The sequence below is a fragment of the Aptenodytes patagonicus genome, chromosome Z, assembly GCF_965638725.1.
Source record: "Aptenodytes patagonicus chromosome Z, bAptPat1.pri.cur, whole genome shotgun sequence".
NCBI lineage: Eukaryota > Metazoa > Chordata > Aves > Sphenisciformes > Spheniscidae > Aptenodytes > Aptenodytes patagonicus.
The window spans coordinates 64,010,568-64,038,053 of record NC_134982.1 but is presented as its reverse complement, the minus strand read 5'-3'; the positions used below and the strand labels follow the sequence as shown (position 1 = coordinate 64,038,053).

At 43.0% G+C, this 27,486-nt stretch overlaps 1 protein-coding gene across 1 annotated transcript in view; it reads left to right on the top strand.

Annotated features, from left to right (window-relative positions):
• The first annotated feature begins 20,517 nt into the window (after window positions 1–20,517).
• FBXL17 (F-box and leucine rich repeat protein 17) overlaps window positions 20,518–27,486 on the top strand; it is a 302,561-nt gene continuing 295,592 nt past the window's right edge. Inside the window, exon 1 of the mRNA XM_076363233.1 lies at window positions 20,518–21,422. Within this exon, the coding sequence (XP_076219348.1) occupies window positions 20,670–21,422 (753 nt within the window). The 5' untranslated portion in view covers window positions 20,518–20,669. The remainder of the gene's footprint in view (window positions 21,423–27,486) is intronic.

The following is a 27,486-nucleotide window of genomic DNA, read 5'->3' as shown; positions in this document are numbered from 1 at the left end:
GGGGGTGTTGGTCGACAGCCAGCTGAACATGAGCCGGCAGTGTGCCCAGGCGGCCAAGAAGGCCAATGGCATCCTGGCCTGTATCAGAAATAGTGTGGCCAGCAGGAGTAGGGAAGTGATCGTGCCCCTGTACTCGGCCCTGGTGAGGCCGCACCTCGAATACTGTGTTCAGTTTTGGGCCCCTCACTACAAGAAGGACGTTGAGGTGCTGGAGCGTGTCCAGAGAATGGCAACGAGGCTGGTGAGGGGTCTGGAGAACAAGTCTTATGAGGATCGGCTGAGGGAACTGGGGTTGTTCAGCCTGCAGAAAAGGAGGCTGAGGGGAGACCTCATCGCTCTCTACAACTCCTTGAAAGGAGGTTGTAGGGAGGTAGGTGTCGGTCTCTTCTCCCAAGTAACAAGTGATAGGACAAGAGGAAATGGCCTCAAGTTGCACCAGGGGAGGTTTAGATTGGACGTGAGGAAAAATGTCTTTACTGAAAGAGTGGTTAAACATTGGACCAGGCTGCCCAGGGAAGCGGTTGAGTCCCCATCCCTGGAAGTATTTAAAAGACGTGTAGATGAGGCACTTAGGGACATGGTGGTGTTGGGTCGACAGTTGGACTCGATGATCCAACCTCAATGATTCTATGATTCTATGATTCTATGATTCTATGATTCTATACAATGAGAGAACAGCTTTACGTTTTTTCTGAGGTACTTTGATGGTCTTGGTTTGTATGCCCAAGACACATTTTCAAAACCTGAGTTAGACATTCAAGGCTAAATGTTTTCCTTAAGTGATCAAGATCTTCAATGGTCACCAGCCTTCAAGACTCCTCTAAAGCACCTAAAGAACTTTTCAAGGTGTCTGCAACACTCTGAGCAGTTAGAGCAAGAATCACATTTTCTATGTAACATGTTCAGACAGTTGTTTTGTGGACAGTTTTTTTCTTCTGAAGAAACCTATATCAAGCAAGCCAAACCTTTCCTGTTTTAATACTTGGAGAAACACTCTTCAAATGCTCCATGACTTCTATCTCATAGTTCCTCTAGTCTAAAGGAAGTCTCACAATTTTTTTTTTCTCCCTAGCTTTGTAGCCCCTGTGTATTTAAACATGAGTATGCAAACTGCACACTAAGTCTCTGACAGAGAAGTTGAGCCTAAGTAGAAAAAGAGCACCTCTTTTACAGCACATTTATGCACAGGTGGAAGAGAGGCCCCTGGCCCTGCTCACTTCCTTGAAAGCAGCATTATGGGCTTTCCTCCAACCTGGGATCCCATTTACCCGTCACAGCCTGTCAACAGCTCAGGCCAGCCAGTTGCATCAGAGAATCTTTTCACTCCATGCCCACATGCCAGATATTGTTAGACAAACACATAGGGAGAGTGAAGCAGCAGCCAATTTTGTAAGTCTCACATTGAGCGCAGGAGACAATGGCTGTCCACAGCTGTCTCTGGCAGTTCCTACACACTTGTTGCACTTTTGTGGCAGGACCCTTCATTTAATCTTCTAGTGCAGTAGAACTGTTGCAGCACATAATTCAGGACTTGACCTTGCAACATTAAGTCCCACATAGCTATGCTAGACTTTGCACATGGATAAAAACTGGAGAGTCGGGTCTGTCTATCCAACATTCAACAATGTAAGTGCAATATTGCATATAGCAACTGGGACAGTTTCATGCTAAAGCAGAACATTCATGGTTTGAAAAAATCTCTATGTCTCTTTGGAAACACACTGGTAGGAAAAGTTAAAATGTGCACATGAAATGTGCAAAGCTTATTTTATGCACTTTTTAATTCAATTAGTTTTGTTCCCTCCCATCCCTTAGCCATGGGGACAGCATGGAACCCGAATAGGCTTGTGCACCCAGAAATGTGTTTCTTTTTCTAGCTAGGCTAGTTGATCTCATAGTACATATCACATGCATTTCCCTGCTGTGGTGAGAGATGGAAGATATATGCATTTCATTCAATGTGGGTCAACCCTTTAGGAATATGTCCTATCTTACTAAAATGTGCAAAATGCAGAAACATAAATTATCCTAACAGCAGCTTTCATATAACCCGTCAAGGTGTCTCTCATCTCCCTACACTTTTTGTATTTGCCTGTTAGATATTTCTTTAGTTTCAGGGATATGCATTTTGCAAGAGTACAAATGTTTAACATAGCTGCTCTTACGGGAGCAAGGTGATGAAATTTTGAGAGGTTACTGAGAGATGCAGTTTCTCTGAAATGTGGTGCTGCAGCTGCTGCTTCCAGATAAAGGGCCAGTTTGCCTGTAGGTTTTTGCCAGCAGTAGTTAGCATAAATTCTGGCAAAGGCCCCAGTTTCTTTTCAGAGATAGAGACTGCAGGGAGTTGGCACTGCCTAAAAATGTTGCTACAAAACCAAAGACTACCTTTTCAAAAAATCTTTTAGCCATGCTTGATTGTATTTTTTTTATATACATCTGCCAAGGTTATAAGTTTATAGCATCAGCATAATAAACAGACACTAACTAGGCAGAATAACATGGCAGTGGGAGTCATTTATTTTCAGCCATTCTGCTGTTTGGCTGCTTGAAACAGAAACATTTGCGGGCAGGATAGCGGGATGAAGAAAAGTCCAGACAGGGAAGGAAGAGAATATGACATGAATGATGTTGCTCATTTATAAATTTATCATACAGATTTCTTACAAATTTTGCTTGAAAGTGATTCTTCAAACATCTCTCTTCATGGAAAGTTATCACGGGCTATCTTACTTGCTATGTTGGGGTTGTCAAGACAAAATCCTCTTTAACTTGCCCCACTTATTTCTATCAAAATAAATCAGAGAATCTTATCTTGGCAGGGGTTGTTCTTAGAATGCTTTAGCATCTACTCCTATAATTAGACATCCTATACCTAGACAGATTGTATTCTCTGTCTGTGCGTGCCTGCAACCTAATTTTCCTACAATTTAATTTTCCTGCTCCTCTTCCTTAGAGGTATATGGGAGAATGAGGAGTGGCATGGGTGGGATGTGGTTTGTTTGTTTGTACTTGAAGGTGCATGTATGAATCCTGTTTGGGAGCCATCCCCCAAAACACCTCCTGGTTTTTTAAAATTCCTCCCATCTCTTGTAACAGTTTTAAATTACTGTGATTGGTTTTATTATAAATTCTTTCCAAGATCACTCTCCAACACAGATTAAATGAAGCGAAATCTGCTGACAAGCCTTGATTAGAAATAATGACCCCAGTTAAAATCATGAACTACTTAAAATGTCATGTTTCTGTGCATTAAGGAACTTCCCATACAGCTTCTCCTTTCTTTTTCTTTGTGTCCTTGAAATGACTGTGATCCCTTTAGCCAAAAACCAAACATAAACCAAAAATCCTGCAAAAAAAAATCGCCCAGTTGTTGGAGTACTGGGTAACAGTTCTGGTGTCTTGCCACATATTGGTGCAAAATTTGAGCATCGCTCTAGACTTGCCAAAGGCTTCCTCTGCTCAGTCCAGTTGTAAATGTGTACCAGTCACTTGGACTGGAGCATAAAAAGCTGCAGGTATGATGCTTCCCATATCACTCCTTTGCATGGCACTACTTACAGGGACTCCTAGCTTTAACTATTAATTGTGAGGACTATATACACTCAGGTAAAGTAAGCCTCTGAGCTTTGGAGAATAATTACTGAGGTAAATGGTATGTGTACGTAGCTGACTTAGTGTAGAATATCACCCTGCCCACCCTGGTGTATGCAGGAGAAAGGGAAGGGGCACAGCTCTAGTCCTGCAGCAAGCAGTCCCTTGATTGCAGGCAGGGCAGACATGCAGCTCTCCACTGTTACCTGCCACATCGTAGTAGCAGGCAGCTGCTGGCTGTACGTGCTCATAAGCCTGTTTCAAGGTGAATTCTTCTAATGTGACCTAAACTTGTCTGATACAGATTTGGTTGTGTTTCATATCCACTTTCAGCTGCGAGAGTCCTAAAAAGCTATTGCCCCTTTCCTGACACACAGTATTTGAGTGTGACAACAGGGACGTGTTCAGCACACACTAGTATATCAACTGGATGCAAACAGCCTGTGATCTTAAAAGTACCTTAAGCAAGCCCAGGACAGAAAGCAAACTTCCTACATAGATAGTAAGCTAGGAGCAGAAGACGCCACATCTTTTAGAGGAAGTAAAAGGTCACATGCTTAGCTTTCCCCCTTTTAAGGGATTAGAAGTACATCTGTCAGGTTACCAAAATCTGCTATAAAAGATGCACAACTAATCTCATGGTCTAGAGAACTGCATTTATGCGCACAAGAGTTTATCTCTGGTTATGATGAGGAGAGGATTTATGAATCCAGTATTGGTTGGATGCTTCAGTTTTACCTTTCTTCTGATCTTGCAAGCCTCATAACCCAGTTTGGGAATCACAACTCTACTTGGAAAGCAGCTATCATAAATAATAAAAGGTGACCACGTTACCAGAAACTAATTTCTCAACTCTGTAATCAGCCAGGAGCATTGTAGTTATGATGTCCACTTATGACTTGCATTGAACCCCAGGAGTATTGTGGAGTTTTTAATCAAAGCAATAAAAAGATCTTCATACACCCATATAACCCAGTGAAATGAAGGATTTGGGATGGTGAAAAAAGCATTTATGCATTATACAAGCAGGATTTCCACAGAAACATTAAAAATAAGAATAGTCCAAGTATTCTGTTTAAGATAGCTTTTATTTTTATTTGGGCTGGTTTGTTTGGTTATTTACACAAGGTTTTCACATGATACTCTTGTAAAGAAGAAATTTACTACAAGGCAACTGTAATGATTCTGTGAATTACTGAAAGAAATCTAGAGTGAATACTTTAGTAAGTTATCAACTTTATTTTCTCCCAAGGTGGTAGCCCCTTTGAAGTTGCAAATAATTTTAACTTAAACATGGAACTTCATAGCGAATCTTTAAATATCTGGATACAAAATGATTTTTAGTACTGTAAATTCAATGTATTCTCAAACACTTAAAAAAATTGTGAATGGAAGAAATACAGTGCTGACATTTTTAGCATCATCACTTCATTATAGGACAAATCTTAATTGGCAAATGATTAAACAACAAAAAACTCTGAAATGAAGGATTTCGTAGAAAAGGGTTGCTGGAGACTGGAATGCAGGTGGTGTAATGCCTGTAAATACATTACTACTACACGCTCACTAGAGAATCTTCATGCTGAGAGAGAAGGAAAAATTATGGCAGGTCAGAAGACTGTGAAACATGTGCCCCCTCTTCTCCTACCCTCCCTTTAATTATTGACAGCCTGTCACTTAGGTGCTGTGGTACGATGAATAATAAAACAGGATCCAAGCTGTAGTTCTCGCCAGGATTTATTCTTCCAAACCAAACACTGCCATCTCCAGGCAGACCATGTTTCATGTTTACCAGTTCGAGGGTTTTTTAGTTGCTGAGTAGATCATCATCTCAAACAGAAAATTTGTTACTTCTATGCCCTGCCAGACAAGGGATTGACACCTTGCATAAGACGGAAGGAGATCTTCAGAGGTTGCCTTCTACCTTAGGGTATAGGGTTACCACTAGCTAAACACACCTCGCTGTTATGTTGGGCTGTCCTGGTTTCGGTTGGGATACAGTTAATTTCCTTCCTAGTAGCTGGTACAGTGCTGTGTTTTTGATTTAGGATGAGAATAATGTTGATGACACACCGATGGTTTAGCTGTTGCTAAGTAGTGCTTACACTAGTCAAGGACTTTTCAGTTTCCCATGCTCTACCGACTGAGAAGGCTGGAGGTGCACAAGAAGCTGGGAGGGGGCACAGCCAGGACAGCTGACCCAAACTGGCCAAAGGGATATTCCATACCATGTGACATCATGCTCAGCATATAAACTGGGGGGAGTTGTCAGGGGCAGCGATTGCTGCTTGGGGATTGACTGGGCGTTGGTCGGCGGGTGGTGAGCAGTTGCATCACCTCTTGGATTTTTTTTTTTCCTTCCTGGGTTTTGTTCTTCTCTATCTCTCCCTGCCCCCTTCCCTTACTTTCCATTACAATTTATTGTTGTTGTTGTTGTTGTTGTTATTATTATTTTATTTAAAGTATTAAACCGTTCTTATCTCAACCCATGAGTTTTCTTTTGCTCTTCCGATTCTCTCCCCCATCCCACTGCAGGGGGGATAGGGTGAGCGAGCAGCTGTGTGTGCTTAGTTGCCACCTGGGGTTAAACCACGACATAGGCTAAATATTAATGAAAACATCCAACTATTTCCCTTGTTGTAATGAGAAATAAGTGGTTAAGATTATAGCCATACTTGAGACCTTACTGCTAAACACAGCCGAGTATGCATACTGCATGTTGTCAAACACATAGGCAGGTCATTGTAGAAGCAGAGTGTAAACTATTACAATTAAGTGGGTTGAAATTATGTGTCATATTTATACATTTTTTTATTCCCTTCCAACAAAGTAGAACTTTAAGATGGCATTTGAATATCAGATTATTATATCTGCAGAACAAATTAGAAAAGGCAATTTACCCCAGCAAACAGATAAATTGTACAGTATAAAGTATCCAGGTATTCAGCAGAACAGTAACATTAACTTTCCTTTTTGTCTTACAATGCCCTGAAATTGAGATGACCTACTGTATTCAGCCATAAGGATCACATAATGAATTAGACAGTACAATAGTTGAAATGAAGACTAGGTCTGTAAAGGTATAGATAAGCAGCCAAGTCTTTAATTTAAACATCGAAACACAGGTTTTTAAAATTTCTTATTAAAGTGCAAAACCAGATACTTATATTTTCCCAAAATATTTTTTTTCATAATGTGAACTGCTGCTGCTATCTTACTGTACTGGCAGGATATGATATGATAATACATACATACTGTATTCAGTGCAAACACATCAGAACTCCAGCCAACAAAAAGCAAGTCAGGATTCTGACTGCTGTTTTCAAACAAGCATGCAAGTCAGTTAAAATTAGGTAGGCTTTTTATGTTCCTTAATATCCTATGAAGGAAAAGTCAAATTCTAGATTATGTCCTTACAGATTTTATGATGTTTCATTTGTTTGTGCTGTTTCTAAAACTGAAATCGCTTACATGTGAGCTCTCTGATCCCAGAGAAAGTCTTATCTCTTCTGTACGCTGGAATATTCTTTTATACTTTCATATGCAGCCTCTATGCTGGGGAATTTATCCTTTAAAGTGATTCCTCCCACCCTCCAAAGAACCACTTTTTTGCAGAAGAACAGTATCTTTAGAAACTTTATGATATAATTCATCAAACATTTAATGACTTCAAAAATCTTCTTCTTTCCAACTTCTCCACCTAATCCTGAAAAGCATACTGAAATATGAACCTCCTACACTGCACAAACTGAGATTTGAATCTCTACTAAGTTTTCAGGATAAGGGCCATAAGACATTAGTCCCCCCAAATTCTGTTTCTTCTCTGGGCCTGCTGTAAGAGCTGGCCCTGTCTTACCATTCTCCAAATGTTTTTTTCCTATTTCTGCTTGAGCCTTTTGTGTCAGAAAAAGTTCTATGACTTCTTTTAGTCTCTCTTTTTAAATTTCTCATTCTTTAATGTCCATATTATGGACAAACTTGTAAACTAAATAGAGCTCTCAGGTGTTTACTAGTTGTTCTGATTAGCCCTCTTGGGTGCCTCCTTGCATTATAACAAGGTATGGAACATGGAACATGAATATTGTTGAATTATCTTATCAGTTGGAGTTTCCTCATCCTGGAATAATTGCCTCCTGGGCCATTAGGAGCAGGAACTCATGACTGTTGCTGAATCTGCCTCTCCCACAGAAAGGAGAAGCATGCTTCTTCTGATCCTTCATAATTAAAATTTTGCTCTTCGAAATATGAAAAATTGATGTTGTAAATTGTTGTGAAGCAAAGCCAGTAAGAAATTTCATATGAATTTGTAGTATTACAAAATATCAGATAGTGATACTTGATGGGGTGAGGATGGGGAGGAGGAGATGGAGAAATAAAGTATTTTTGTGTATGCTGAACAAAGGTCCAAGGAATTTAAAGGTTTCTGTGGACTTCCAGGTAAAACTTTATAAAGACACTTGCCTTCTCTCATGTTTTCTGTGATAAAGTATGTAAGTAATCTAAGTGTGATAGTCTGTGGTTATTAGTCTTAGTATATCCAATATAATCACCACAAGCCTAAACAACCTTTATTAATCACCAACCTTTCAGCATTAGAAAAATAACACCCAATAAAGGAAAATTTACTTTGTCAAAATAATGCTTTTGAAACACCGAGCTTAGTATTTGCTCTAATGGTTGTAGAAATCAAAATGCAGACAAATGAAGATAGGTGAAACTTATCCATTGTCCTTTCCTCAGCTGCAGCATTGGGTGAAAAATTGAACATAATCAGCCTGCTCTTAAGGAGTTGCTCAAGTAGGCCATGCTTTCACCTGTGTAGAAGTATGGATAAAGTTTACATGCCCAAATGCACTTCCACAGTTGCAGATAAAATGAAAGACTGCTTTACTAATCATTTCCAGACATGATCACAGTAATGACATGCACTTACGTAGGTGCCATCTTCCCAGGTAATTTACAGCTAGGTCTCTGTTACTTCCTAGAACAGCCCACCAGTTTCAGCATGTGTACTGCAAATCACTGTACATAGGGTGTTTGAAGTTTCACATTGGAGATGAATCCTGCTCTCCTTCCATAAATCTGGAAGAGCTTCTTCAGGGTCGTTTTACATTTATAGATAAGAATTTAGATCTTCTATTTTATCAGTAGGACAAAATACACTTCCTGCCATCCATCTTCTGCAGGAAATGAATGAAAAAATGCCTTCACTGTCTTACACGCTCTTCTTCTGGGAGCTGCTCTGAGCAAATCCTGCTGGGTTCACCATTTCAGCATACACCACAGCATACAACACAAGAGACAGCAATGCCTTTCAGCCTGCACCCCCTCTACTTGTCCAAGAAACAGGCTCACCTCAGTTTTTATTCCAGGGCCAGGAGAACTAGGCAAAGTGAGAAAAACATTGCAGAGGCATAATTTCAAATTAGAGGCTAAAGGAAGATACCAGCTCTCGCCTTTTTCCTCCCTTCCCTTTTTCCTCACTCCTATGCCTGAAGTTCCACACCAGTGCTCATCCAGTACAGCACAGCAGACCATCTCTCTCTTAGTGCCTTGTTGACAGCTAATACATCCTTTTCTGTGGCAAAAACAGTCAGGAGGAAGGGTACTTTCCCCAACCCCTGCACCCTGCCTGAGCAGAAGCCAGCGTGATCTGGGGGTTAACCCAAGAAAGGAGTTGGGATGGGATGGACATGGGGTGCAAGCTGGTGGAGGAGCTGCACAGGAGTCTTTAAAAGGCAGGGCATAGGCAGGACTTTAAAAAGAAAGACTTCCCATGTCTCCCTCACATCCCTTACATCCCTGTCTTGGCGTGGGTGCAATCGAGGAAGTCACTAAAAGATACTGGGGAGACTAACTCTGGAATAACACAGACTGCAGAAAGGAGATTTGTATGTACACCTTTTTAGGTCTCATCCAGCAGGTCTGATAAAAATTGGAGGTCTACAGGGATGGAGGACTGGGGAACCTCCATTCATGCTCATGTTGATTAAGGGTACTGCTATAGTTTAACTCCAGCCAGGAGCTCAGCCCCACACAGCTGTTCCCTCACTCCCCCCAGTGGTGTGGGGGAGAGAATCAGAAGCGTAACAGTGAGAAAACTCATGGGTTGAGATAAAGACGGTTTAATAGGTAAATGTGCAAGCAAAGCAAAATAGGGAATTCATTCACTCCTTCCCATCTGCAGGCAGGTGTTCAGCCATCTCCGGGAAAGCAGGGCTCCATTACGCTTAATGGTTATTGGGAAGACAAACGCCATCACTCTGAATGTCCCCTCTTCCTCCTTCTTCCCCCAGCTTTATAGCTGAGCATGATGCCATATGGCCTGGGGTATCCCTTTGGTCAGTTGGGGTCAGCTGTCCCAGCTGTGTCCCCCCAACTCCTTGTGCCCCCCCAGCCTACTCGCTGGTGGGGTGGGGTGAGAAGCAGAAAAGGCCCTGACTCTGTGTAAGCACTGCTCAGCAACAACTAAAACATCCCTCTGTAATCAACGCTGTTTTAGTCACAAATCCAAACCACAACCCCATACAAGCTACTATGAAGAAATTTAACTCTATCCCAGCCAAAACTGGTACAGGTACCAAAGGTAGGTCTGCACTAGTTCTTATTTTTGTGTAATTTATTACAGGCTTTATGGCTTATCTACAGCCTTTACTCCATACATGCATTTTTCTTTCTTTAATAGGACGTACTCTTCAAAATTTGTATTTCAGTCATGACTGCAGTTCCGTTGGGTTTCTATAGTGCTCTATATAAACAGAAAGAGAACAAGGAAAAAAGAAGTGAGGCTACAGAGTAGACATCCAGACAACATGGACAAAGGCAAGACCTTCAATGTCACCTCTCTGCAAAGGATCTTCTGCCTTTTCCACTGGCTTCTGCTAATGCTTCTGGGACCTTGACGCAGGTATTCCAGGGCTGGCCTTTTATGTTGCAGACAGTATTAATATTTGCTGCTCCAGAGTTTCTTCCTCTCACCCAAGAGGGATTTTATATGACATTCAGCCAAGAATCTGTCCAAAACTCAGTGGTTTTTTTCAGGTAGTATGACAAGTAACAACCATACTGAGTGTTGGTGACCAAACAGCATGCCATGGCATCAAGCAGTCCAAACCAAATTTGCAGCTTCCATTTATAGACAATTTGTCAGTACCTTGCATCTCTCTGTTAGATACAGTTTTCTTTCATCTGTTTATCTGATTAATATTCTTTTTATACGTGAAAAAGGCACTTCAGTCCTTTACAGTCCCATGTGATCAACTCATACTGTATATCTTAAATTCTTTCTTTTCATAGCTGGTCTGCACATCCTCGTTGTATCAATATCATATATGTAGTGTGTACACCGCATTAATGCTTTGAATGTACACATCTTGCTTGTTTAGTCTGTTACCCAACTGTTTATCAGTCATATGTGCAAGCACCCCAACACATCAATTGCATAGCCACAATAATTAGACTTCCTGTTTTTCAGGTTTTTTCAATGTTGTTTTAGCTTGCACTGAGATAAAAGCAATTAGAAAGCAGTTAACACACTAAAGGCAAAAGAACAAAGCTATATTGATCCCAGAACTTTGCAAACTAAGTTGCAGATTTGGTATAAACTGACCATAAAGGGATGAAATTGGGAGCTTAATTGATCATGAATAAATTTAATCTGAAAACAAGTAGGTGATAACCGATCATGAAAGATGTGAGATTATAGTATAGCTTTTCCATGGGTGTGGTCAGACCAAGAAAGATAATTAGCTTTAAAATGGAGCTTGATAGATGTAGTTAACAGGATTGTGCAATGTAACTGCCCATGATGGCAGAAGATGAATTGACTCTGGAGGTGTCTCTCAGCCCTATATTTTTATATAGATTCTGAAAAGATGAAATTTGATTGAATATATGCATATGATCAGAAAACAGGACATAGTCTTTAATGTGTCCTGTTAACGCTGGATGTCTCAGAACATAGATGTTAAGTCATTGTGCCTTTCACATAGAGATCACCTGTTTATCAGGCATTACGTCTTGCTGTTCTCAGATGTGCAAATGGTCATTTGTAGGATGAGTTACTACTTTCACGTTACAAACTTTCCACTGTATCACACCATAGATTTCAAGCTGTTCAGAGCTCGACGTGCACATAAAGTGCCTGGGAAAATGAGGCTTATACCTCTCTTGAGTTTTCTATGAGCACACTTCCAAGCACATACCATAACTTACTGTCTTGATAAAAAAGTTGCAAGTTATCCACACTATAATTGTAATATACACATACTTATTTTGATGAGAAAGTTACAGCAGATTGTTGTAAAAATATCAATAAAAAACAAAAAAAAATACCAATAAGGAAAAACTTTAGGTCTCTATTTTGTACTTAGTTTTATGCTGTTTCTAAACCCAAGGTGGAAATTCTGCTACTTCCTTCCATCTACTTCTTAATGGCATTCCTAACACACCATTTAAAAGCTAATCCATCCTTTAAGAACCTGTTCTCATGAATTGGTAATTTTATGAACTGTTGGTGGGATCAACCAGCAAGAAGCTATGGCAATATGGCCAAAAATTTCTTATAGACCCAGCTTCTTAAAGGTCAGTCCTGAAATCCAGATGGACATGCATTTATGGGTATCAGGACCAGATACAATATCATAACTATTTTTTTAATTAAAATTTGTGTTCTTTTGTAGATCAAAAATCAAATACCATCCTAGTCTTGGGTCATCAGTCTGTGTTGCCTAGTTAAATATGCACAGAGATAACATCGAAAAATGTCACAATCTATTGCTATATATGTAATAAACCCTTAATACCATAAATTGAGGGGATTTTACTGCTTAATTCCTAGATAGTGTTTTATGACTTCTGATTTCATGAAATATAATCAGTGATAATGAATAAATGAACTGTTAGTTATATCTTCCTTCTGACATTAATGCGGTGAAGATTTCACAGCTGATAAAGATATTTGGTCATGTAATATTTCATCCTGCTTCTACAGCAAGTGGTTACCGTGCTTCCCTTGCATGAAGCAATAGTGACACCCAGTGTTAAACCCCTTGCATTCACCAGAAGCACCCTGCACTTCCCTAAGTTTCTCACTTGTCATTCAACGTTGTAATTTAAAATTTGTTCAGCTGTTGCAGGCTATCAGAAAAAGAACAGTCTACCATCTTGAAAAATGGTCTAAAGCCTCCATGTATATATGTATGTTTGTATTTTAAAAGTCTTGCCTAGATTATTAAAAACAAGCTGAAACTTATTTATGGTACTTACACCATTCTCCTTTTGAAATGAGATCTTGATCAGATTGAATTTGTTTCACAGTTCAGAAATTGTAGTGGATGGTGTTTTCAGAGAAATGGTTTTCAACTTCAGATGGAAGAGTGAAAGCAATGGAAAGAATTTGGCATTCTCCAGCTGCCTACAAATACTGCAAATCCTTGGGGAACTTTGAAGACCTACTTGATTGACACAGCTAGATGACTAGACATAAATACGTATGTTTAAGTAATAAAGGTATTTGAAAAGAATGCTGTTAATTAGGATGTGGATAAAGGTTACATCTGGCCACAGCTGGTAAGTCCCTGTCCTGCCCTGCCTGCCCCATGGGAACCCCATGCAGTCCCTGGTGTCCTGGCCTCCACGGCACCCTGACAGCATCATTGGCTTGTAACTTGCCTACTTACAGTGTTCAAAAATTTTATTACATGGGGCAACTTCAGAAATATTGTAATTTCTGTTACACATTATGTCTGCTAACTCTTTTGTGACAGTGGCCCATCTGTACAATATATTCCATTCTGAGATAACAGTGGCATAAAACCACTGAGAGGAACAATCTACTTGGAGGGGAAAGAAACATACTGAACATATTTATGGTAAACATAGTTGTCATGGTTTAACCCCGTCTGGCAACTCACACACAGCCACTCACACACTCCCCCCACCCCCCACCCCACCCCAGTGGGATAGGGAAAGAATAGGAAGGGTAAAAGTGAGAAACAAACCCATGGGTTGAGATAACAACAGTTTAATAATTAAAAAGAAATAATAATAGTAACAACAACAACAGTAATAATAATAATAAAAAATTGTAATGAAAAGAGAAAAAAAAAGAGAGGAAAATAAAACCCAAGAAAGACAAGCGATGCAAATGAAACAATTGCTCACCACCAACCGACTGATGCTCAGACGGTCCCCGAGCAGCACCCCCCCGCCGCCAACCTCCCCCCTAGTTTTATTGCTGAGCATGATGTCATATGGTATGGAATATCCCTGTGGTCAGTTGGGGTCTGTCCCCCCTCCCAACTTCTTGTGCACCCCCAGCCTACTCGCTGGTGGGGTGGTGTGAGAAGCACAAAAGGCCTTGACTCTGTGTAAACGCTGCTCAGCAATAACAAAAACATCCCTGTGTTATCAACACTGTTTTCAGCACAAATCCAAAGCATAGCCCCATACTAGTTGCTATGAAGAAATTTAACTCTATCCTGGCCAAAACCGGTACAATAGTGAAAGAAATAGGATTTTGCAAAAGAAAGCACATGGCTACATAGAGAATACCGATAGGTAAAAAAATTACCTGCTGACACTCCATACATTACAGGGGGTCATTCAGCTGTCTAAACACAGGACACCATAGAGCAGCTGGTGCTCCCATAGGCCGTAGCTATGCCCTCCATCACATACCCCCGCCCTTTGCGGACAGCTCTGTCACCTGGCACATCTAAGAAAGTGCTACAACTATTTGTAGGCGGTTGAATCCCACCCTCTGAGACTGCAGTCAGGTGGCCTTTTCAAAGCATTTACCAGATGACCAAGAAACCATGATTCTACATATTAACGACAGAATTGCATAAATCCTGATCCTGACAGAGTGGTGAGATGAATTCAGTAAATTAAAATATCAATATAACAGATGGGCAGAGGAGGCAGAAAAAATGAGCAGTAGCAAGTAGAAATTAGAAGCTACTCATTACTTTAAAAATTTCATAAGGGAGGTTGAAATCATTAGGAGAAATCCCTGGTTTGCAAGGCTTAAAAAAGTAAGATGATGATAATGTGTTACTGTCATAATCAAAAGCCACTCTACCAATTGAATTGCTGCTGGTTTTCAATCTGACATCTTCTAGAGCAAAAAATTACTAGCGTATACAATTTATAGGAGTTAACATTTCCAAAGAGATTTCTCTAAAGAAGAATTCTGAGGGATCCAGAAATTGAAAGACATTAAAAACAAGAATTGGTCTTTTCACAGGTAAAGAGAATAAATTTGTCTTTATGTAATGCTATAGCGAAGAAACATTAACTACAAAATTGTATTTAATTCTGTACTGGAAAAAAGAAGCAATTGATAATTCTTATGATATTTTTTGGTGACTGTTCTCCCATCATTTGCCATCATGTCACAAAACTTTGTGCTATCTGTAATTTTATTGACAGCGAATTTATGTTTTACCCCTGTTGTGGATTGACCCTGGCCAGCAATCACTCTTAACCATTGTAAATAAATGTAAATAAATATTTTAGGCAATACTTTTAAAACCAGAGTTTCTTTTAATAGCTAAAGTAACTTGGAAAAGTTCAAGTCTAATGCATCTACTATCGATAGAATTTATATCAGATTAATTGAACGACTAGTTATGTCTGATGGGATAACCTGCCCCTTTTTTGAATATTGCCATACCCTCAATGTTTTTCAAACTCCTACAAGTTCTGCTTGTTCTGTCTGGCTTTTAGGCAGAGGGCTTGGGGGATGGAAAAGCTTTTAAGAACACCAAAAAAAGTCCCTCCCCCAACTTCTTCTATTCAAAGTCCTCAGAAGGCCGAGTAAGAAAACCATCCTTGGTGATTAATAGTTTCAGAAGTAGTTCGTCATCTTCAGCTGACATGAACATACTATATTTGCTTTGAATTTTCAAATAGATTATCCATATACTGGGTAATTCGCATACATATTCAAGCATGTACCCAGGGATTCTTACTTTGCCTATTCAAATACAGTGTCTAGTTAATAATGTGCTTTTCATGCATTTTACCTGACGTATTTATACGGTGCTGCATTTTTTAAGAGAACCCAAACAAATCATGATGCAAACATTCTTTTATGCACCCATAATGAAATTCTCTAATTTTCTATGCTTGATCTACGCTTAAGTTTGGCAGCATGGCCACATCAGCTGCAAGAAGGGAAGTGGGGTGGGAGGGTGAGGAATGCTCTTTCCTTATTTATAACCATTTAACTAGAATAGCAGAAGAGATTTGCTGGTATAGCTCTCCTACAAATGGAACATAACCAGTCAACAACTTTCACAGGTAAGTTCAGATTTGCAACATCTATGAACAAGCTATGAACACAGTCTCAGTTCCTAAACAGCATTCACAACTGAGATAACACAAAATCTGTGAATCATAGAATCATTTAGGTTGGAAAAGACAACTTTAAGATCACCAAGTCCAACCATTAACCTAACACTGCCAAGTCCACCGCTAAACCATGTCCCTAAGCACCACATCTACACATCTTTTAAATACCTCCAGGGATGGGGACTCAACCACTTCCCTGGGCAGCCTGTTCCAGTGCTTGACAACCTTTTTGGTGAAGAAATTTTTCCTAATATCCAACCTAAACCTCCCCTGGCGCAACTTGAGGCTGTTTCCTCTCATCCTATCACTTGTTACTTGGGAAAAGAGACTGACACCCACCTCGCTACAACCTCCTTTCAGGTAGTTGTAGAGAGCGATGAGGTCTCCCCTCAGCCTCCTTTTCTCCAGACTAAACCACCCCAGTTCCCTGAACCGCTCCTCATAAGACTTGTGCTCTAGACCCTTCACGAGCTTCGTTGCCCTTCTCTGGACACGCTCCAGCACCTCAATGTCTTTCTTGTAGTGAGGGGCCCAAAACTGAACACAGTATTCGAGGTGCGGCCTCATCAGGGCCGAGTACAGGGGCACGATCACTTCCCTACTCCTGCTGGCCACACTATTTCCGATACAGGCCAGGATGCCAGTGGCCTTCTTGGCCACCTGGGCACACTGCTGGCTCATATTCAACCAGCTGTCGACCACTACCCCCAGGTCCTTTTTCGCTGGGCAGCTGTCGTGGATGGAGTGAGACTGCACTTCACTCATAAGAGAGAAGCAACAATACACTTTAGCACCATAGCACTGCATGGGGTTGTTGTGTCCCAAGTGCAGGACCTGGCACTTAGCCCTGTGGGATCTCAGAAAACTGGCCTTGGCCCATCGATCCAGCCTGTCCAGGTCCCTCTGCAGAGCCTTCCTACCCTCAAGCAGATCAACACTCCCGCCCAACTTGGTGTCATCTGCAAACTTACTGAGGGTGCACTCGATCCTCTTGTCCAGATCATTGATAAAGATATTAGACAGAACTGGCCCCAATACTGAGCACTGGAGAACACCGCTCGTGACCGGCTGCCAACTGGATTTAACTCCATTCACCACAACTCTTTGGGCCCGACCATTCAGCCAGTTTTTTACCCAGTGAAGACTACACCTGTCCAAACCATGAGCAACCAGTTTCTCTGGGAGAATGCTGTGGGAAACGGTGTCAAAGGCTTTACTAAAGTCCAGATGAACAACATCCACAGCTTTTCCCTCATCCAGTAAGTGGGTCATCTTGTCAAAGAAGGAGATCAGGTTAGTCAAGCCTTTCATAAGCCCATGCTGGCTGGGCCTGATCACCTGGTTGTCCTGTACATGCTGTGTGATAGCACTCAAGATGATCTGCTCCATAACCTTCCCTGGCACCGAGGTCAGGCTGACAGGCCTGTAGTTCCCCAGATCCTCCTTCCTGCCCTTATGTTGATGGGCGTCACATTTGCTAACCTTCAGTCAACTGGGACCTCCCCAGTTAGCCAGGACTGCTGAAAAATGATTGAAAGTGGCTTGGTGAGCACTTCCACCAGCTTCCTCAGTACACTGGGTGGATCCCATCCAGCCCCATAGACTTGTGTGTCTAAATGGTGTAGCAGGTGGCTAACCATTTCCCCTTGGATTATGGGGGCTTCATTCTGCTCCCCATCTCTGTCCTCCCACTCAGGGGGCTGGGTACCCAAAGAATAACTGGTCTTACTATTAAAGACTGAGGCAAAGAAGGCATTAAGTACCTCAGCCTTTTCCTCATCCTTTGTCACTATGTTCCCCCCCCTGCATCCAGTAAAGGATGGGGATTCTCTTTAGCCCTCCTTTTGTTGCTAATGAATTATAGAAACATTTTTTGTCTTTTACAGCAATAGCCAGATTAAGTTCTAGTTGGGCTTTGGCCCTTCTAATTTTCTCCCTGCAGAATCTCACAACAACCTTGTAGTCCTCCTGAGTTGCCTGCCCCTTCTTCCAAAGGTCATAAACGCTCTTTTTTTTCCTGAGTTCCAGCAAAAGCTTTCTGTTCAGCCAGGCTGGTCTTCTTTCCTGCCGACTGGTCTTTCGGCACATAGGGACGGCCTGCTCCTGAGCCTTTAAGATTGCCTTCTTGAAGAATGTCCAGCCTTCCTGGACTCCTTTGCCCTTCAGGACTGCCTCCCGAGGGACTCTGTCAACCAGGACTCTTAACAGGCCAAAGTCTGCCCTCTGTAAGTCCAATGTAGCAGTTCTGCTGACCCTCCTCTTTACTCCTCTGAGAATCGAAAACTCTTGCCATTTCAAGATCTCTGTGCCCAAGACGGCCTCCAACCGTCACATGACCCACAAGTCCTTCTCTGTTTGCAAAAATATAAACCTTGAGCTAAGATTATTTTTCTCTAAATATTTTTGTCTCAGTTTCTCACTCCTGCTCAGTGGACAGTCAAAACTAATTTCTCGTATGTCATGCCGGAGCAGACAAAATCACATGCACTACACTGAAATCAGCAGAAGTTGTTCTGCAGATATTTATGGTTCTAATATCTGCCAATAAAACTGCCAGTGGGACAGCTTTGCTGTCATTTTTAGGGCCAAAATCTTGTTACCAGCTAAGTGACAGAGCACTAAAGGAATGAGTAGCATATGAAACCCAACCATTTATCATCTTAGTTTTCTTTCTTTCGTTCTGCAATCTTTATAGCAACAAAAAACCCCTCAGGAACAGTGTCCCAAAGAACCAAAGTCAAGGATTGAGCTTTAGTTATCAGAGAAAAATGACAAGAATTAGGTAGGAAAATTATCTGAAGGTGAAATTGCTTTGGAAAGACGAGATGAGTTGTGTCCTTGCCTATGTTCTGTACAAGTCAACTTATTTCAAAAGGAGGTAGCAGAGATGGATCATGTCAAGGTAAATATTAGGGGAATGTGAAGAATTCCATATATGAGATATATGTGTATGCATGGTGTGTATACTCTGTATATATCTCAGAGTAACAGGGCAATATATATCAGACGTGAAAGTGACATACAGAAGTTAGGCACCCTTGCCAGCATTTCTGCAGGAAATACTAGTATGTGATGATATAAGTAAAGGCCGTGTCACAATGACTATTCAGAAGCTGCACAGCCAGATTTAAAGATGAGATTTATTTTGAATATTTGACATTGCAAGCATTTATTCTGAATGCTGTTTGGTTTGAAGGCTTGACTTGGACTTTCATCTTCTTTTAATGTTGTCTTTGTTCTTATTGAAATGTATTTCTGAAATCTGAGGGAGGGAAAGACCTTGCCAAATTTTTGCCAAAATTTTCTGCAGTTTATATTGATGGATCTCAGCGAGTTATAAATCCAGATAAAATATTCTATTACTCTACTTTTATCCAGTGGTATATTTTGTATTTTTCTGATAGCAAACATATTTTTACTGCACTGCTGAAGACTAATAATACAGGTAAACAAAAATAATGGCATCACGGGTATTTTAATCCTAACATAACCTGTTCCTGGGCAAAAGGCCAAAAGACCTGCTTCACAGTATATAATACTGTGCATTTCTTCTGCTGTCCCTTGTTATTTAATAGTAGTACTGCACCATATATACTCTAGCTATAACTTGCCTTCTTCCTCCCCAAACACCTTTTACTAAAGTCAAAATTCCACATATATTTAAACGTATATATCTAAGTCAATTTACATCAGCAATTTAGAACTGAATGCTGAAACATGCAAATGAATTTTGCTAGGCATTGAGGAGTCTTAATTAAAGCACTAGAGCCCGTATTTGCAAAGATTTAGACACCCTGGTCACCTGCAGCGAGGTACAACACGCTGCAGTTAGAGGTGAGCATCCTCAGGAGCAAGGCGCACAGGGACGGAGGCCCCATACAGGCCCTGGTTCTGGCCGGACAATGATTTAAAACAGCAGAAACCAGGTATTTGCTGGAGCGCGTTGGTGGGAAGGTGGTGTTGACGGAAAAAACATGGAGGAACACTTTTGGTGGTCTCAAAGCTTGTGCTACCCTGCCACTGAGAAAACCCAGCCACAGTCCTATGCAGCTGTGTACAATCTGACACTCGTGGGCAGCAGCCCTCCCACCTTTCCCTACGAATTGTAACCAAATAAACTTTATTTCAGGTATTCAAAAATATGTATATATTATATATTATATATATAATAATATACACATATATTATATGCTTATATACTGGCTCCACTCTATACATCTGTATTTATACAGACTGTGCATTTAAATAACGCACGTACACTGCACATTTGGACGCACACAGTGCACACGCACACCCACACGCGCCGTGTGTGTGAGGCGGGGGGGGGGGGGGGTGGCAGCCTTCGCCGGCCGGGGAGCCGTTACCGGCGCCCCCGCGGCCCCCTGCCGGGCCGCTCCAAGGGGAGGCCGCCGGGGGCCGCCTCTGCGCCGAGGCCCCGCAAGGCCGCTCCCCGCCGTCGCCGGCTCCCGGCCCAGCCGCTGGCGGCAGCACCGCCGGGCGGCGGCCAGGCCGCGGAGCACCGCCCCTTCGCCTCCCCCGGGGGCGGTCAGGGCGGCGGTAGCGGAAGCTTCTCCCTCCCGGCGCCGCGTCCCGGAACCAGCCCCGCCGCCGTGTCCTGTCCTGTCCCGTCCCCGCCACCTGCCGCCGGCAGCATGACAGCGCCCGCCGCCGCCTCCCGCAGGTGACACCCCGCGGGCCCTTCCGCCTCTGCCGCCTCCTATATGGGCCACCTGCTTTCGAAGGAGGCAAGCAGCCTGAGTCGGGACCGCCGCTGCCGCCGGGGGAGGAAGGTGCCGCCGCGCAGCCGGAGCTGCTTCCTGCGCGGGCCCTGCATGCTCTGCTTCATCGTGCACAGCGCCAGTCCGCCCGCCCCCGAGCAGCCCCTGCCCGCCGGGGACCCCCTGCTGCCACCGCCGCCCTACGGGGCCCTCGCCACCGCGGAGCAGCGCGCCGCCCGCCGCCTCCTTCGCCTGCCGCCCGCCGCCTGGGAGCCGCGGGGCCGCTGCCAGCGCCTCCTCCTCTCGGGCCTTCTGCCCTCGCCGGTGCGGGGCCTCCTGGGGCAGGCCAGGCCGCCCGGCGAGGTCGCCTCCGAGATGGTGTGCAAGCGCAAGGGCGCCGGCCTGCCCGCCTGCCCGCCCTGCAAGCAGCCGCGCTGCGCGGCCGCCGCCGCGGCGGAGCCCGAGGCCGCCGCCTGCCAGTGCCCGGGGGAGGCGCAGCTTTGCGCCCTGCCCGCCGCCGACGGCTGCGCGGCGGGCGGTGGCGGCGCACCGGCCCGGGGCGCCGCCGGGGACAGCGGCGGCGGGGGGCAGCCCGCCTCGCCGCCGCCGACCCCCGGGCCGGAGGAGGGGGAGAAGGAGAGGGGCGGCGAGGCGGGCTGCGAGGAGCCGCTGGAGCACCCCGGCGACTGCTGCCGAGAGCCGCTGCCGCCACCGGCCCCGGACATTAACCAGCTGCCGCCCTCCATCCTTCTCAAGGTGGGTCGGGACGGGAGGGCAGCCGGGCCTACTCTCTCCCCGCGGAGGGGTGGCGCGGAGGCCCCGGGGCTGGGCCTGTCCCCGGGGAGGCCGCAGGGGTGCCGCTGTCCCTGGGCGGGCTCGGTGGCTTGTGGGAGCCGGAGGTGGTGGGGCCGAGGCGGCCGGCCCTGCCCTGAGGGGTCTCTCCACCTCCGGCCCGGCCTGGGGCGGCCCGCCGGGAGGTGCGGTGCCCCAGCCACCGCGGGTGCGCGAGCAGCCGTCCTCGCTCACCTGGCGTTTGGGAGATAAATAGGGTTGTGGGTGTGGTTTTGGGGTATTTTTTTCCCCCTTTGTTTTGGTTTGTCGTTGTAAACGGCGTTGTGAGTCATTAACTGGAAGTGAAGACAGGCAAAACTGCTCCAGAAGCTGCCCCGCAAATGTTTTGACTCGTACCTCTTAACTGTGTAATGTGTCTTTCACAAGTAGCTTCTTAGCTATATCACTGATGGAGTACTCTGCAAGAGGGACAGTCACTGTATTTAGTGCTTCTGTGTAGGTCAGAACTACACAGACAAGTTTTCAATGCTGACTGGGGAAAAAAAAATTGTATTACTGTGTATTTTGAGTCAATTTTGGCTTCACCGGTTTCACAGTCAGCCAGAGTATTTGTAGCCCTCTTGAATTACATGCTTTCATAACCTCTTACTCTGTATCTTCAAAGAACAGTCTTGCTTTCTTTCCTGTCCCTTTTGCTGTCTTTTGGTTCCTTTAAAACTGTTTTCTTTTGAGAACGACTTTTCATTTTTAAGCTACTCTCTTGATGTAGCCAGTATGCCGACTTTCTTGAGCTAAACCCTAGCCAAAAAGACGAGTCTGGCTGGAACTGAAGCCTGTGATGTTTTCCGTAGTTTGATGCAAGTGTGTCTTTAAATTTTGGGGAATAGGGTTTCAGTATGACAGCAGTTTACTCCCGGGTCAGATGGCTAAACTTAAAGCGGGGCATGATAATGGAGGAGTGTGAGACAGATGACTCTTCCTGTTCTTCCTATACTGCTAGTTGTACAACCCCAGTGTAGACAGTACTTCCTTTACTCTTTTGTTGTCAAACAATAACAATCTACTTACCTGTCTGTCTTGCACATAAAATTAATTATGTGGGGTTTTTGGTTGGTTTTTTTTTTTTTTTTAGGTACACATGAATGTGTTAGTAAGGGTACATCATGTTTCATAGATGCACTATTCAAATTCCTTTTTGGCAAATATTTAAAACTCATGAACTATCTTATCTGAATTAATCTCTTCTGTGATTGTGGAATTGAAACTTTGTCTTGTAGTTCTTCTAAAAAATAATCTATTTGCCACTATTATTGGAATATTTTTTCTTTGATATTCTGTTGTTTTAGGATTTGAAACTGGACTGACTTGATTAGTATGGCTTAAACACTTTTTCTGATCAATGAAAATGATTTCTGAGTACTTTTCTGTGGTTACTTTAGTACTCAGTTTCATTTTTTCAAAAATACCAATCTGTAACTCTGCCATAGACCAATTCTTTTAATAGTGAAGGTATGTCATGCCCATCTCGCCTGTGGACTAGGTTAATGTTTTTTCCATATGATTTTCTATTTTATATTAATGCAGTACCTCATTTTATCTGTACTTTCAAGGGATTTTTTTGACATGTTCCCCACCTCCCCCAATGAGTTTGTTTCTTCAGTCTCCCTGTAGTCCAGCTCCTTCTGCAATGATTGTGGAAAAAGCCTGCCCTTAATTCCAGCAGCTGGAACCAACCTACTCACCTGTCATTGGTGGTTTTTTTTTTTTTTTATTATGTCACCACCCCCACCCCCCATTTGCCCTTCAATCCTTAGCTGGACTTATGGATTGGGTTGGGTTATTTTTTTTTTGGCTGCTAGCATCCTATTCTGTTATGGGACTTTTAACTTCAGATTTCTGACCAAGCGTCTTGTTAACTGGATTATACAGGTGCCTAAAGGCCTTCATATGCTGGGTTTTGATACAGGTAGAATATCTCAACTATAATCCTTTCTCCAAAGGTGCCATTTTATTATGAGAGTCTGGGAGGCAAATATACCCAAAGTCTTTACTAAACTTTTCGCAGTAGGTAGTGGAGACACAAACCTTAACGCAAGAACAAGAGATTCCATCCTCAGAAGTCTCAGGAACCAGATCCTGGGTTTTTTTGTGTTTCCTTCCCTTGATTCCTACCTCTGCGGCCTCCTGATGCAGTGGTGCTAGTGCAGGAGTGGCCGTCACGCATGTCTGTACGTGGGCTGGAGACAAGCCCAAAGAAACATTGTAGGAACTCCTAAGTAATAGCTGGCCACTTAGAGGTGGCTGCCATGGGCTGCTCAGGTGCTGTTCTGTTGTTAAGCAGTTGTTAAGTCTCCCCTAAGTGAAGGATACGGGGCTGGATGGAAAGGTTTGTCAGACTGAACTTGGCCTGCAGATCATCGGATGGGCCCTACTGAATCGGGGAGTTCATAGTGCAACATGCCAGTTGATCCTGTTCCCCTGGCTGGGGAAGAGGTCTCTTCATCAGTATGGGGGGATAAAAGAACTGTGGTTCCACAGATCAAACAAGGTTATAGGTTGTTTTGCTTTTCATTTGGTGACTGAAATACGTATCAGAAAAAACTGTTTTACAGTGGGCAAAATTTCATCTTTAAGCTTTGTAGATGAGGGTAATTACCTTTTGGCTAAAGGGTAATTTAAATCCATTCTCTTTAAAATCTGAGGGCAACTAAGGAATTATAGATCAGTCAACTTGACTGTAACCTAGACAGATGTGTGAATTAAAAAAAAAAAGGGAGCTGTTTGTAAGCATGCATTGCAGAAGATTACAAAATCTTGTGCTATGTATCACTAAGTTCTCAAAACTTTGTGCTATATATCAGAAGTCTGTGCCTATTGCAATTTCACTGCTATTTATTTCTGGAAAGCAGAAATAAATCTTCCTGTTGTACCTGTTACCTCTTTGCAGTGCTGCTGTTTAATCAAAAAAGTTAGCTGGTGTAAAATGGTCTGCAGACTGAGTGAACTTAGTAATGCCAGTTGGAACACTTCAGATTTCCTTTTGAGCTGTATTAACAGGAACTGTGCACATAGAACACGGAAAGGAAGTTCTCTGCTGTGCTTGGTGCTTTTAAAGCCTCTGCTAGAGTACTGCGTTAGGTTGTGGTCACTGGGGTCTCCTTAAAAACCCCACAGACAAATTGGAGAGTCATCAAAGGAGATCTAGAGGTTGTGGAAACATGGCCTGTGATGGTAGTTGGAAGATTCTGTTCAAACTGAATGACACTTCTGTTCAGAAGGAAGACTGAGATGCGCTCTGTTACGAGAAAATTGATAAAAAGTTTGACTGTGTTCCTGTCCTTTGTCAAATAAAAAGAAATAATAAGCTTAATTTGATGTGAGGGAAATTTAGGTGAGATACTTGGAAAATGACACAGTGTGAGAACATTTAAGTCTTGGCAAAGGTGGTTTCCTGTCTGAGGTTATGTGAGGAGCTGGGATTTTTATTTATTAATTCTTTTTTTAACAACAAGGGGGATGTCCTTATCAGGGATGTTCTAGGTGTGCTTGAACTTGCTTCAAAACAGAGAAGGGTCTAGAATAGATGAACTTTTTGATGTCTTCTCTCTGTTTGCTGCTTTTGTTTTTATAAAGCATGAGCACATGCTGCTATGTCTGCAGCAGAGACCCTGTCAGTTTTAGCTTAGAGCTAATGCACTATGAAGGGAGGATGTGTGTATTTTATTTAACTCAAGGTTTTCATAAATACATTATTATTATTTGAGGCACTAGTGGCTCTTTTTCTTGCATCTTTACTCAACTTTTTTTAACTTATTTTTCTCATTCTTCCCTTGCTGTAATAACTTATATGTTTGCTTTTGAGAAAGTTGATACTAAATACAGTGCTGCTAGCACTGTGCTACTAGCGCTGCATTTAAGATTATCTGAGTGATATGAAGTGGGTTTGACAGGCCAGAGCTAGACCTTTGGTTTTGCCTTCTGACTTTTGGATGCTGGCATTTATTTTTAAGAAACATACCTGAAAAGACTGGATATATACATGTTATAGTTCCACTGTCTTCCCCCCCCCCCCCCCCCCCCGGCCTAGTCAGGAGGCAGAGGCATCAAAATACATCATTTGGATTGGACTTCATCCACAAGTTCCTGGAGTCACTGTTGTAATACCATCTTTCCTTCTTTGTTATGCTGGTGTTCTTGCCAGTTTATCCTGTCTAGAGTTTGTGTCGAGCCTTACTTTTAGCTATAGCACTGGGAAAAATGGAAGGTGTTTTGAAACTTTGTGGCTAATGCAGGGAAGTAAATGTTCTTTTCTTTCAATCGTAATTATTCTGCTGAACTCCTTTTTCTGTAGCAATGGATAGCACAGCAACATTTATCCCCCCCCCCCCCCCCCCGAAGCTCACTGTCGCCTTGTGATTGCAGTAGGGAAATGAACCACCTTTAACTTCGCTGTGCTGTTGCTGAGCTTCTGGAAGTGCAGCTGCAGGGCACAGTTGTGAAGGAAAGGTGTGCCAGTAGGCTAGTAACAAAAGCAAAGATGGCAAAGATATGGACATTATTTCAATGATAAAGTTCTGAAAGATGTCCTGATGTATTTTGTGATTTGTTGCAGAATTATAAAAATAAATAGGTATTTTGCTTTCCACAGGTGTGTGTGAAAAGGTGGCTTTTGTGTAAGCGTGTAGGTTCTCACATTACAGAAGGAGTTATGTGATGGAGGAGACAAATGTCACAGAATGAAATTTCTGCTTTTCCTGAAGGCAGACAGATACCTTGATGCTCACACCCCATGGCCGATAAAACTTTTCCTAATGCTGTTTAGATGTTGCTTGGCTTGGTCTATGTCCCTGTTGTGGTTTAACCCGGCAGGCAGCTAAACACCACGCAGCCATTTGCTCGCTCGCTCCCCCCACCAGTGGGATGGAGGAGAGAATCGGAAAAAAAAAAAGTAAAGTTCATGGGTTGAGACAAAGACAGTTTAATAGGACAGAAAAGGAAAGGAAAATAATGATAAAAGAATATACACAATAAGTGATGCACGATGCAGTTGCTCACCACCCACCGACCAATGCCCAGCCAGTCCCTGAGCAGTGGTCACTGCCCCCCGGCCAACTCCGCCCCCAGTTTATGTACTGAGCATGACGTCACATGGTATGGAATGTCCCTTTGGCCAGTTGGGGTCAGCTGTCCTGGCTGTGCCCCCTCCCACCTTCTCACTGGCAGGGCATCAGGAGCTAAAAGTCTTTGACCAGTGTAAGCACTCCTCAGCAACAACTAAAACATCGGTGTGTTATCAATGTTATTCTCATCCTAAATCCAAAACACAGCACTGTACCAGCTACTAGGAAGAAAATTAACTCTATCCCAGCCAAAACCAGGACAATCCCTGAGACTATGTATTATTGCATGGAGAAAACTAATAGATTACAAGTTGTGCAGTGTTTGATGCAAAGGAAATTAAATGTAACTCTTGCTTTCATTTCCTATTCATTTATTTGTTTCTTTTGTTCAGGGTGCCTGACTGGTGTTTGATCTTGCACAAATTTTGGTATGTTTTAGTGTCTCCATTTTTAAACTGTTGTGGTGATTTCGAAGCAGCACAGGTGTCTTTTTAGTGAGGACAGTTGGGTGGCTGGGAGTAAAACTTTATCAGCCCCTTCAACTAAAGATATTCTGCTTATTCATCAGAACCCTTTCTTTCCATTAGTAGGAAAGGTACCGTATCAGCGTCTCCTCTCATTTCTTAAAGACAGAAACTGAAGTTTGGTTTTGCATTACAGCTAAGGCAATCTGTTAGTAAGTGGTTGTTAAGGGCAGTGTCTGTCTCCTTTTTGTAACCTTTGGCTGCATGTTCCTGCTGCTAACTTTGTGCTCTGTAGAGTGATCATGCAATTGCAGAGTGAGTTGATTCAGCTGGCTAATCTGACACCAATCTAACGTTGCAAAACTTTTCCTCAGGATCAGCTGCCTGAAAAGACTTTCTCTGGGTACCGTCACTAAATCCAGCGCAAAAATTCAGGTAACCAGG